Raw genomic sequence first — 13,071 nt, forward strand, 5'->3', positions numbered from 1 at the left:
AGGTTGGCATGATGGCCAATGCCTGTAATTTCAGCACTTTGGGAGGCCGAGGTGGGTGGATGGCTTGAGCTTAGGAGTTCGAGATGCTGTCTCTACAAAAAATGGGTGTGGTGGCATGGGTCTGTGATCCCAGCTACTTGGGAGACTAAGGTGGGAAGATCACTTGAGCCCAGGAGACATAGGTTGCAGTGAGCCAAGAAAGCATCACTGTACCCCTGCCTGGGCAACAGAGTGAGACCCTGTCTCAAAACAAAACAAAAAAACCCAAACCCTGTTATTATAGTTCATGTTCAGTGTTTTTTTCTTTAGCTATGCAAGCCTGTCCCTGAGATTCCAGTTTAGGAAGAGGAATCCTAAAATTGGGATTGCCGTTAGATAACTGAAAGAACCAACTTAGTTCCTGTGGCTACTGCCTAAAATCCCTTTGTCCACCATAAACACACCTTTGCACAGGTGTGTGCACATGCACACAAACACACATACTTAAAATGAGGAAAGCCAGGAAGAGAAATCACATATGCTAGTCAGTCAGATTTCTTTTGATTAAAATAATCATGATTTTTATTCTATTTGTAACTTGTGGGTTTTTATTTTGAACAAATGGTTTGTGAACTGGAAACATGTTTTTCTGATCTATAATCTGAATACAGCTTAAAACTGTGAAGAATATTTTCTTCAAGTTTTAAGTATTTCTTCTAATTTAATGTTATGTGCCTTAAGAATAGAAAATCATAGGCTGACATTTCCATATATCAAATGTAAGAATCCCTGTTTGCTAAGAATGCTACAGAACTAAGAGCAACAAAGCAGGTTCAAGAGTTGTCAAATGTGTCCCTTTTCCATAGGAAGGGTAGATGTCTACCCAAATGGAATATTGAGTATCAGAGACTTCAAATGATAACTTTTGTTTGTTTGGAGAAAATCTTGAGGACGTGATCACTGTACAAAAGGTAATAATAAGCAAGTCTTAAACAATTTTCCCCCCTACCTTTTATTTTCTCTATTGATTTTTTTCCATTTATTTTTATTTAGCCACTAAAAATCTTAAAAAAAAAACACACAGTTTTATTAGTTCTTTATGGTCAGGAAGGAAGATTACTTCTTTAAATATAACTAAAACTCTGGCACTCTCTAGTGGTCAGAGAATCTAAAATATTGTTCTACATGAGCTTATACTTTACTTCTTCCTTTAGCTTTATGAATTAGACATAACCTAGATATTCTGCCCCACATGAAGAAGGCTTGTCTAATGGCAAAATAATGAAATCAGAAATTCTGCATTTACTCATAATTTCACACCTCTAGACTAGAAGCACTGAGATACAGTGGTGTGGGAGTCTGTGAAGGCATTTTCTTAGCTATTACCAGATGAACTAAATGAAGAAATGTTAACTGTAAAAACTCAGACAAACCAAACCTGCTGGGTGAGGGAATTCCTGTCTCTAATGCTTCCAGATAGCCCATTTGGCTTGTAAGAGTGGATTTGAGACCTTTATAAATTTAAATTCAAAAAGAGAACTAAGGAATAGACCCTTGCTTTGCAACTAGACAGATCTGGGCTCAAATCCAGCTCATGCCATTTGGCCAAGTATTCAGCTCCAAGCCTCAGCTCCTCATGGAGCATCAGGCTGGTAATAATCACCCTCCAAAGAGTCATTATTGACTTGAAGTGAGAAGGAGATGGAAAACATTGCCCCCAAATTGGCAACAAAGAGTATTAATAAAAGGAAGACTATTATTGAGAAGAGTCTAGGCTAAGGAAAGGATTACTTTTCTTCGGCTAATAGGATCACAGGTTAGCTTGATTAAAGTCTCTCAAAGTATTGGGCCCATGCTCTCTGCCTAAAATCCAAACTCCCCTATTAATTCCCCTCCCTTAAAATTCAGAGTCCCCTAATAATCACACAGTATTCATACCTACTTGATCATTCTTTTTATTTTTACAAAGCATGGCAAAATGAGGAAACCACTGACAGGTGAAGAATTTGCACAATGGAAAACCACCTTGACCATCTCATGACTTTATACAGGAATCGGAGGTAAGTGTTCCTTTAAAGTGATTTTGTCATGAAAGAGTCATTTGAAATGACTCTCGTGATGGAGGAAAGGAAAGTAATGAAATCAACATTCATGGTTATTTAAAATGCCTTAAAAGCTAAGCATAATATACATAGTAACTCCTTTTCCTAGTATAAAAATAGTGCCAGAAACTATATTTGTTCAAATATATTGAAAAGGTTTAAGAATACAAATAGATATTAACAGTGGCTAGTGATGCCTCATAAGGTTTTCTTTTCTTAAACTGTAATATAAATTTATATTTTCAACTATTTACATTGCTTTCAACAACATTCATTAAGACATGTTTACACAGGCTTTTAGTAAGTATATGGAATGGTAAAGTGAGCTTTAATACTTTCTTCTTCACTCTCTGTAGTAGAGCAGAAGGGGTCCAAAACCATGCACAATTTAACAGTCCAGAAGAACTGTGTAATCTTTACCTGGCTAGCACATGGAAAAAATAAACTATATACAAGAATACAAAACTCCTAAAGTGTTCTTCAACTATCAGCAGGTTAAGTGATTCATACTTGCAAAAAGACAGGATGTTTGTTCACTGGTAGATTCTTAGTAAGTTTCAGGTAAAGAAGGTGCATAAAACATATGTTATTGATGAAAATGGAAATGATGCAGTATACCCCATGTTCTCACATTAAATCGGCAGTATCAGAAGCTAAGTCTCTTCTCTAGCACCTCCTTCAGGGACCGTGAGGTCCTTGGGGTCACTGCTCTGTCTCCACAGCAGAGCACGGTACCTAACATGTGGCAGGACTCAATAAAAGGTGGGTCAATGTATTTCTGATACAAAACAATTAAATTGTGCCACCTTATTTTGACTACAGTTGTTCATAAGAGAGGATAACGATGACATTTTGTATCCTCTCATATTAAATCAATCTTGTAAACAAAAGACAATTGCTTGTGATGGCCTGTTAAGTTTTAGGAGTACAATCTGGTGAAAAACACAGAAAAAAATTGTAGATCAAATTGGAACAGGTCTAATATTTATTTGCTATGCTGAAAATAAAGGCACTTCACTGCTAGGCAAGAATATATCTGTGACTGAACAGTTTTCTCCAAGAATCCAATATTTCCAGTATATTTTCATATACTTTCTTATCTCTAATACTCCTATTAAAGGAAACTATTATTCAAAATTAAGAGACAGTGGTGACAACATCATCATCCTGGGTTTGTACCTTGAAGCAATATACTCAATGAGCTCTAAATCTCACATTCACTAGTGATCTGCAAGTGAAGCTGAATAAATATATTCTCTTTGTTCAGTCTTGGAAACTCAACATTAGAAATGACATGTGGGAATAGATCACCTTCTCTCTAGACTAATATCCCATTTCTGACAGTGGTCTCCATGGCCCACTGGGGCTTATAAAGTAGCTGCCTTCTGTGACATTCTGCTTGAAGACAAAGGCTTTGCCCAAACATAACTCCTTTTAAAAAAGCACAACTTGTTTAGGCACACAGAGGTTAAGTGACTTACACAAATCCACCCAGGATTGTGATTGGCATGGTCTAATCTACTGAAAAATATAAGGCCAGGCAATTATATAGATATCTTTTAACAAGTTAGTAAAATATGGGGACTTTTCTGGCTAAAAATTGTAATTAAATGGTATGTTACTCTGTTATAACTAAACAAACAAAAAATCTAGAACAAGAACTTCTTGCTAGTTATGGGTAATATAAATACAGAGTAAGGTGAAGGAGGACTGTATGTATATTTTTCCAACTTGAGAAGATACTAGAAAGGAAATTAAAAATTATTTGAACCAATTAATCAGCCCTAAAGAAGTACTCTGCTTTGTATGAACTAAAATATCCAACAAAGAAATAAAATAGGCATTGCCCAGCTTCCTTTAATGTCTCAACTAGTAAAGTAAAATAAACAATATTCAAAGGCAGACCAAACCATTTCTAATCTAAATATATCTTCTTGCTTATTAAAATGACACACATACAAAGCCTCTAAACATGATCTACCATGTCTTTAAAAAATTTCTCAATGACACATACTAGAGGGGACCAAACAAACTACTAAAGCATAAGTACATATTTTAGCATAACTGCTAAATCACAATGTAATAAAAAGGTTTATTAAAGATTGCTATTCTTTATGCAATTTTTCTATACTAAGGATTTATGTATGCATGCATAAGTATACACCTATATGTATATATAACTATTATTTTAGTGATAGTCTGTGTATTTTACACACCAGTGCCACAAAGGGGCAACCTTACAAATTTTATCTGCATGGCAAAAAAAATAAAATATCCTGAAAATACAAGTATACAATACATATAGCATTAAACAGTTGGTAACTTCCTAGATTAACCTTTACCAAATACAAAATAATGGCAATACAATGTGTTTTGCTTCTATTTTTTGTTTTTTTACCAGAATGATAAAAATAAAACTGCATTATGTCAAGATATTTGTACACACTCAGAATTTTAAAAACTTAAGGAACATACTGAATTTTAGGCAAAATTTGGGGGAATCGGGACATAGATGGAAAACACATTTTGGTGAAAGGTCCTTGAGAATGCTGGATTACCATGTCCCTTAGAAATTTTCTATCCAAATTAGTGATAGAAACTCAGATCAAATATCTTTTTTGTGGGTTGGAGGTAGAAGTTAACAAATCAAGCAAATCTCTCCTTCTACTCTCCCCAAATCCAAACATTCCTGCATATTTGAAACAAATTTTCCTTTCCTAGACCAGTTGCTTAATTCATTATCTACTTCTCCAATATTGAGTAAATGTGTCTTTAGGGGCACACATGTAGAATATTAATCCACTTAAATGGGCTCAAATTCTAAGAAAATATTAACTATACTAAATGTTATGGGAAGAAAATACATTGAATGTGAGTTAAGGGCCAGTGTTTAGCATTCACATCCAGGATTCTCTGGATCTCAGTTGACTTGTCCTATACATCAAAATATGGCAATTTTTCAATCACAATACTGCTAAATGTTATTCAGGCATAAAGTTTCTTACCCACTGTTCCCTCAAATTCATTTTTGACCCTAGTATTGGCAATAGCCCTTTGCTATTTATATAATTAAAACTTTTCTTTAAATTTCAATTGACAGGAAAAAGAGTCATTTTGTACTCTCTTATCTATAATCATGTCTCACTTCAAGTCAATGCTACAATTGTCACTTTTATTTTGAAAAGGAAGCTCAGAAGGAAAAAAAACTCTTAGAGAGATCTTCTAACAGAACATTTTTCTTCACTGATAGACATCCAAGGCCATTCCATTTCTAGATCACACTTATCCCTCAATCAAGTCAGTGACTGGATCATCTCCTAAGGTTTCACCTGCTTTGCATCAGGTAGGTGAGATGAAAGTGATTTTATGGGTAGCTTTCAGAAAAATGTACTGCACTGAAGTGACAAAGTTCTGTCTTGCCTGTTCTCTCACAAAACAGCAAATCAATTAAATAATGTTTTCTTTACAATACAGTTTCATAGGACTTTCCATTTGTTTCAGAGTGCCTTAACTTTTTTAAAAAAGACACTGTTAACAAATACAATTATTTCTCTTAAAATCCACTCAGCCAGCATTTTTCACTATCCTATAAAGGCTTTAAATGTCACAGAATGTATGATAATTTGCTCCTAACCTACTTTTGAAAAAGGAAAGATTCCAAACATTCTTGAAAAAATGGTAATTCAGAAAACACAAAAACCAATTATTTAAAATAATCCCCAAGCAAAAAAACCTCAGTGCAAGAATACTGCTTACACTTTGCAGTACACGAAATATCACAAACAATGCTTTTATCAATGTGCTAACAGTGGATGTTGTTGATCCTTTCAGTTCAGTAGCATAAAACAAATATACAAAAAATATGTAATAGTCCTCTAAAAACATTCATGCTATACTCTCAAAAGTTGTGCAAAAATAAAAATACAGCAGTGGCAAAGTATATACCAAATACAGACACTATACAGACAGTGTGTAAGAAACTAGGCATATTGCAGAACACACCATCTCTGTAAACTTCAACTCTGCATGAAATAGGCCACTCAGTTCCGCTTGGCCTGGCCGCTTTCCCCATTAATCAGCATCTTCTCCTGCTGTTCTGCAAGGGCCTGCCATTTCTGCCTGTTCTTTCTGCAGCCATCTAGCAAAGGGAAACAGTCCTCTGACACGTGGGTCAGGGCCTAAAGAGAAAAAAGAAAGCAAACAGCTAGAGGGAAGCCAGGAAATAAGCCCTCTCCCACAGGCCTGTTACAAAGGGCCACATCCCACACTCATTTCATAAGCAGACTCACTGTTGAAATTTTCACAAGCTGTGTGAGCACATACACAGATCATTTACACATGATTCTTCTAAAACACTACAGATAAGGAGTACATGCTGAGGGACAGAGCAAACACACACATTCCAAAATAACATTACTATGCTAGGGAGACAGATCTGTGTGGAATCCACTTTTAAGGGAAAAAAGACATTTTGTTTCTATGTAGTACAGTTGGCTCTTCCTAAGTGTGACTGCATCAGGGAACTGCTTAGTTTTTGCGTTTTTCTAGGGAATGGTTTCATACAATATACTTAAATAGGCTTTTATCCAGGATTATATTATAATAAAGATTCATAATTCGGTGTGGCATTATTATGTACCAATTATAGTGCCATAAATATTTAGCCACCAGAATGTTCATTTCAGATTTCTTCCTAATAGTGAACCACTTAAAATGACAAATACCCAACAATAGGTTGTCACTGGAAAACCTCCCACAGAATAAAAAAATAAAAAGAAACCTCACAGAAACACATTTGATACATAAAATATGGATATAATGACATTATGGATTGCAAAAGGCAATTACTGAATTATTAAATGAAAAGCATATGAAAATGTCATAAAGCATATACATTGATATGTTATCTGTAGTTTTCTCTGGGTAATGGATTGTAACTGGTTTTATTTTCCTTTTTGCTTCTCAGTAATTCTGATTTTTCTTTTTCTTCTTTTTTTTAGGGCAGGGTTCCACTCCCATTGCCCAGGCTGGAGTGCAGTGGCGTGATCTTGGCTCACTGCAACCCCCTCCTCCCCTATTCAAGCAATTCTCCTGCCTCAGTCTTCTAAGTGGCTGGAACTGCAAGCGCGTGCCACCACACCCGCGCTTGTAATAGAAAATAATTTTTCTATTTTTTTGTAGGGATGGGGTTTCACCATGTTGGCCAGGCTGGCCTCGAACTCCTGAGCTCAAGTGATCAACCTGCCTCTGCCTCCCAAAGTGCTGGGATTACAGGTGTAAGCCACCATGCCTGGCCTCTGATTTTTCTATAGTGAGAACATAACTACTTCTGTAATAATATTAAAAATACTTGTCAGTATCACATAGAATTTTCAACAGCAGATTCAAATAAAATGAATCCTTGTATATATATATATAAATGTAGAAGGATGACATCTATAATAGGTGATTACTATGTTGACTGTATTTACAGGGATGGAGAAAACTCAAAAGAGCCATTAGTATTTTTAATGGAGAAACTCTTAATCAATAAGGAAAGCAACTGTTACGGAAAGAATGAGATGTCCAAGTGTTTGAAACAATGCTCTGAACACACTTCATACTTCTGAGGAAGAGCTTTGAACAAAGGAGTAAACAAGTAGAATGCTGAGAAAAATAGGGAGACGACAGTGGCACATGACACCTAGTTTTTTTTTTTTTTCTGCATGGTTCTTTTGGTATCTCTCCTTCCTTTCCCTGTCAGCCACAGTTCTTTATATTAAATTCTTTTGATGGCGAGAATCCTGGAGTAGGAGTGAGAACTGGACTGTAGATGCACCTCTCCCACTAACCACCTGTTTGGGGCAAATAGTCTGTCTCGTTGGGAGATGAACTTTACAAGATCAATTACTAAATCTGAAATATCTGGATTAGAATATTTCTAGATTTTTTTTCTGCTCTTGACATTCTATGATAACTCCATGACAAATGTTCTTTTTCCAAATAATTAAAACTTAAAACAGTTCCCTGTTTAAACCTTCAAAGACAAAGACAACTTCTTCTTTCTGCATTTGAGTCGTAAACATCTAAACTAATAAATTAGATGTTTTAGGGAGAATCTATTGCCTACAATAACCACCCCCCCTCCAAAAGCCAAGCCAGCAGATACGTGGAAATGGGAACCTGCAATATTCTACCTCCCTCCTTTTAATCTCAGAAGAATTTTTATAACTAGAGTAAAGCCACATTATGACAATGAGAAAAAGTTGGATTACTTTTCTTTATTTAGGCTAAAATTTAGACTTAAAAAAAGAATATGCTAATGCATAGTATATACAGTATTGCTCCTTGAGGGTAACACTGGCACATAATTCTTCTTAGCATCCCCAAATCAATTTGTTGGAGATTAGCACATAGTAGGCACTCAATAGATATTAGTATGTGTTCCTTGTTCAATACAAACATGTTCATCAGTAAAAGAAACCATACTGCTAATAATTTTATTTCTTGATTTAGAAGCAAAAAATAGGCGCCTAATATTAATCTCTTCAATTTACTTTAGGTTCTAATTCACAACAGTCCAAGTTTAGCAAGTCTAGTAGTTTTCATATAAATACCTCATACAGTTGCAAGCAGATGGCATCTATGAACCCAACTTGCATACTTGGGATTTTGTTTTTCTTCTCCCTGTTCATTAGATCCTGAAAATACAAATACAGACCAGACACACAGATGTGCATTTATTTATTTAGTTAGTTATTATTTTATTTTTTGAGATGGAGTCTCACTCTGTTGTCCAGGCTGGAGTGCAGTGGCACCATCTCAGCTCACTGCAACCTCCACCTCCCAAGTTTAAGCTATTCTCCTGCCTCAGCCTCCCTAGTCAGGTGTGCAGTACCACGCCTGGCTGATTTTTTATTTTTAGTAGAGACAGGGTTTCACCATGTTGGCCAGGCTGGTCTAGAACTCCTGACCTCAAGGGATCTGACTGCCTTGGCCTCCCAAAGTGCTGGCATCACAGGCATGAGCCATTGTGTGCATTTATTTAAAGAACACAATGAAAGCTGGCTCTAGAAAGGTGAATCAGTGGGTTAGCCTAGGAAGGTCAGACAGCAACTAATACAAAAAGAAAAAAAGAGGAAAACTCTATGTTTTATTTCAAGGAAACTCATTCCAAAAAACAGAAGTGGGCTGAGAGGAATCTTTACTTGTATCTGAGATCCATACTCTGTAAAAAGGCAGTATGTATCAAAGACCTTTAAATTCTGTTTGCCCTTCAACACGACAACTTTGGGAATTTATGCTAACAAGATAATGAAGAATGAGGTTTGGCAGTTTATCTATTCCCTTGGTGTAATGTTTGCAGTGTTCACTATTACAAACAGCACTGTGATAAACATCTATGATAGATGAAACACTGCTCTGAACACACTTCTGAGGAGAACTTTGAACAAAGGAGTAAACAAGTAGAATGCTGAGAAAACTGGGGAGACTGTGGTGGTGGCATGACATCTGGTCATCTTTCCTCCATGTTTCTTTTGGTATCTCTCCTTTCTTTCTCTGTCAGCCACAGCTTCTCTATTAAATTCTTTTGATGGCGAGAACCAAGGAGTAGGAGTGAAACATCTATGATGGATGTTTATCACAGTGCTGTTTGTAATAGTGAACACTGCAAACATTACACCAAGGGAAGTAGGTAAATTATGGTTACATCTATTTCATGTAATCATGATAATACATAAGAATATTTGTTAAAATGAAAAGTGGTTTGTAATACTTAAGCGGAAAAAAACAAATTACAAAGAACACTGATACAATATGATGAACCCAAGAGTCTTTATTATGCCTTTTATTGGTTTTGCTTTCTGTAATGAACATGTATAATTCTTCCAATGAGAAAAAAGTTTTAAAAAATAAAATGAGAAATTGTGGTCCTAAGGAAAGATCCCATAGAGCCATAAAAAGGAGTCTACAATTAAAAAAAAACAATTTGAATAATTCCTACCAACAAGGTTTCATACTTACAGTGGGTTCTATGTTGAGTTCTTTTCTCTCTCTGTCTCCTTGATCAAAAAATTCAGTTGCTACAAGTTCTGCTATCTGAAATAAATAACAGACTCAGTTTTGACAATGAAAAGCATATCATTCTTTAAAACAGAGACTGTGAATGAAGGCCCTGTTAGGAGCTGTATATCTCCATTTTATAGCAAATAAGCAGCAGCTTGATACCCGAAGACAAGTAGTCCATGTCCAAAGCGTGCTCTCTTGACTATTACATTATACTCTTTTTCACTTAGGTACATCTCTCTGTCTTTGGTAGCTTCCAACATTTTTCCCTTTCAATTTTATTTAAAAATGTTTTCTTCCTTCATTTATTTTCCCCCCATAAAACAGTATGTACAAGGGTTTGATGCAGGGGAGAGAAAGGATATATGAAGACACATTCTTCCCTCTTCTATTCTCTTCCCTGGTTAGAAATGGGCATATAGTCCTGTTTATTATGGGCAGGATGGTAGGTAAAGACCACCTAAGTGCTTATGGCGTGTTGGCTTTGGCACATGGAGAATGAGTTTTTGATCTTGTTTTCTCGGCATGTCTGTTTCATGAGATGAGCCTGTAGGAAGAGTTACTAGGCTCCCTGACTATGCAGCCCGGAGTCTTGACCAACAGCAGGCTGTCAACAATCCTAAATAGCATATTAAGGACTCAAAATGAAATCTTGAAAAACAAAAACACAATATATATGTCACTGCATGGACATCCATCACTTTTTCTGAGCCTGTATTGCCTCTGCAAAACATTATAGCAGTTACTTAGTTAGAGGGAAGGATTTTTTTCTAGCCTCCTGGTAACAGGCTCCGTTCAGAACCTTCTCGACATCTTATGTCAATACTTCCTACATCTACAAGCCCCAGAAATCTCTATGTTCTACTTGTTAATGTCTATTTAGAGCTGAGGCACAGCGTAGAAGGCTAACCATAAGAAAAGTAATTTTGCTTCTTCTAATTTTCAAGGTCATTAAAGGGATGACCTTAAGAAACAAGTAAGCCAGAAGTATAAGTTATATTCCAAATCCAAAAATCTGAAACCTAAAATGCTGGTTCAATGAGCATTTTCTTTAAGTGTCATGTCAGTACTCAAAATGCTTTGAATTTTGGAACATTTTGGGTTTTTGCATTAAGTATGCTCAGCCTTTCACACTGAAATGAAAACTGTGCTAATGTAGATTCTCTCTTTCTTAATATATCTTACAAATATTATGTGCAAATGCATCTTCTAAAAAGAAAAGCCTTTGTATGTCCAATTATCTGTTTTTAATACTACTTAAAAATTCCAAAAAAAATTCCATACTTACTTCAGAAGCTACCTTTAAGAGTAAAAACTTAAAAAAATTTTTTTTTATTTTAGATTTAGGGGGTATATGTGCATTTCTTGTATATATGTATATTGTGTATTGGTGGGGACTGGGCTTCTAGTATACCCATTACCCAAACAGTGAACATTGTACCCAGTAGGTTGTTCTTCACTCCTTGTTCTTTTCCCACCTTTCCCCCTTTTGGAGTCCCCAGTGTCTATTATTTCCATCTTTATGTCCGTGTATACCTACTGTTTGGCTCCCACTTATTATGAGTGAGAATGTGCAGTGTTTGATTTTCTGTTTCTGAGTTAGTTCATTAAGGATAATTGGCCTCCAGCTCCAATCATGTTGCTGCGAAGGACATGACTTGATTCTTTTTATGCCTGCATAGTATTCCATGGTGCATATGTACCACATTTTCTTTATCTAATCAACTGTTGATGGACAGTTAGGTTAGTTCCATGACTTTGCTATTATATAATAAATGGTGCTGTGATGAACATATAAGTGTCTTTTTTATATAGTCATTTATTTTTCTTTAGGTAGATACCTAGTAGTGGGATTGCTGGGTAGAATGTTATTTTGACTTTTTAATTATTGTTATTGTCACTAAGTAACATACCCGTTGTTGAATAGGCCAGGGTTTTGTAATTGCAGAAAGATCACAAGCTGTCATCAGCATTGCCCTGTTATGGAAAAAAGAAACCCAAAACTCCTATTTACTTTTGTGTTATTATATACCCTCAGTAAATAGTTACTAATAAAAAAAAGTTAAAACCCTCTAAACAATGGAAATGGCAGTTTATAAAGACCAAAGAAAAAGAAACAATTTATATGAAAGTCTAACTAATACATTGATAACAGAGCATCATTGTTTCAGTTTCCCTTTGAACTTTTGGAATTTGTCCTCAAACTGCCTCATTTAGCTCCAGATTGGCAGACTGAAAAATTATTAACCTTGGGTAAAATCTTGCTTGCTTTTATTATTTTTGTCACCTTAGTATTCCATTCTCAGAGACAGTATGATGAAAGTACATTGATTACTAATAACCATTAAAGTACAACATCAGGTATCATACTGATAAAAGTCTTATATCAGAAATTATAGTAGGTCATCCTAATTCACTCAATACACATGGTAACTTCTAAATGAAAAGCCTTTGAATGATTAATCATGTTTTTCAGCTTTCTCCTTTATTGTTTCTGCATGTTGAATTATAGTTAGGAAAGTTTTCTCACTCCTAGGTTATAGAAGAATCCATCTATATTTTTATTTAATGCTTGTATGATTTAATTCTCTACATTGAACTCTATGCTTCAGTTGGAATTTAAGTCTGTAGAGTAGATCCAATTTTGTCTTTTTCCATTTGGTTATCCACTCATCTCTCTCTTTCCTCCAGTCACTGGAAATGTTATCTTTATTATACACTATATGTCTTATGCAATTCTAGATTTTCAGCTGTGTTCCACTGGTCTGCCACCAATATCAAACTGTTTTAATCATAGAGACTTAATAGTATTGCTTCCATGTCTGGACCCTGACCTCACTGCTCTACCTTTTCAGATTTTCTTTAAGAGAAGTAAACATTTTGCAGCTATATCTTACTTCCACAACATTTATAATTCCATTTTCAGCACTTCCATTACAATGAA

At 35.5% G+C, this 13,071-nt stretch overlaps 2 protein-coding genes across 16 annotated transcripts in view; one reads left to right on the forward strand and one right to left on the reverse strand.

Annotated features, from left to right (window-relative positions):
- Nucleotides 1–13,071, forward strand: part of LOC129533124 (kelch-like protein 2) — a 181,631-nt gene that overhangs the window by 141,374 nt on the left and 27,186 nt on the right. For 4 of the 13 annotated variants that reach the window (XR_010133481.1, XR_010133472.1, XR_010133474.1 and 1 more), the window contains 4 exons: nucleotides 846–950; nucleotides 1,949–2,039; nucleotides 5,332–5,424; nucleotides 7,082–12,104. The gene's annotated coding sequence lies outside the window, so the exon portion shown is untranslated. Of the gene's footprint in view, nucleotides 1–845; nucleotides 951–1,948; nucleotides 2,040–5,181; nucleotides 5,425–7,081; nucleotides 12,105–13,071 lie in introns of those variants that run through there. The other 9 variants (XR_010133471.1, XR_010133473.1, XR_010133478.1 and 6 more) reach the window with 5 other exon arrangements.
- The window catches only part of PDE5A (phosphodiesterase 5A), a 136,273-nt gene continuing 125,116 nt past the window's right edge, over nucleotides 1,915–13,071 (reverse strand). For all 3 annotated transcript variants that reach the window (XM_004040328.5, XM_004040329.5, XM_031010214.3), the window contains exons 18-21: nucleotides 12,041–12,104; nucleotides 10,086–10,160; nucleotides 8,678–8,761; nucleotides 1,915–6,259 (exon numbers count right to left, since the gene is read on the reverse strand). In XM_004040328.5, coding sequence (XP_004040376.1) covers nucleotides 6,122–6,259; nucleotides 8,678–8,761; nucleotides 10,086–10,160; nucleotides 12,041–12,104 — 361 coding nt within the window. In that variant the 3' untranslated portion in view covers nucleotides 1,915–6,121. The remainder of the gene's footprint in view (nucleotides 6,260–8,677; nucleotides 8,762–10,085; nucleotides 10,161–12,040; nucleotides 12,105–13,071) is intronic.

The sequence above is a fragment of the Gorilla gorilla genome, chromosome 3 (assembly GCF_029281585.2).
Source record: "Gorilla gorilla gorilla isolate KB3781 chromosome 3, NHGRI_mGorGor1-v2.1_pri, whole genome shotgun sequence".
NCBI classification, from domain to species: Eukaryota; Metazoa; Chordata; class Mammalia; order Primates; family Hominidae; genus Gorilla; species Gorilla gorilla.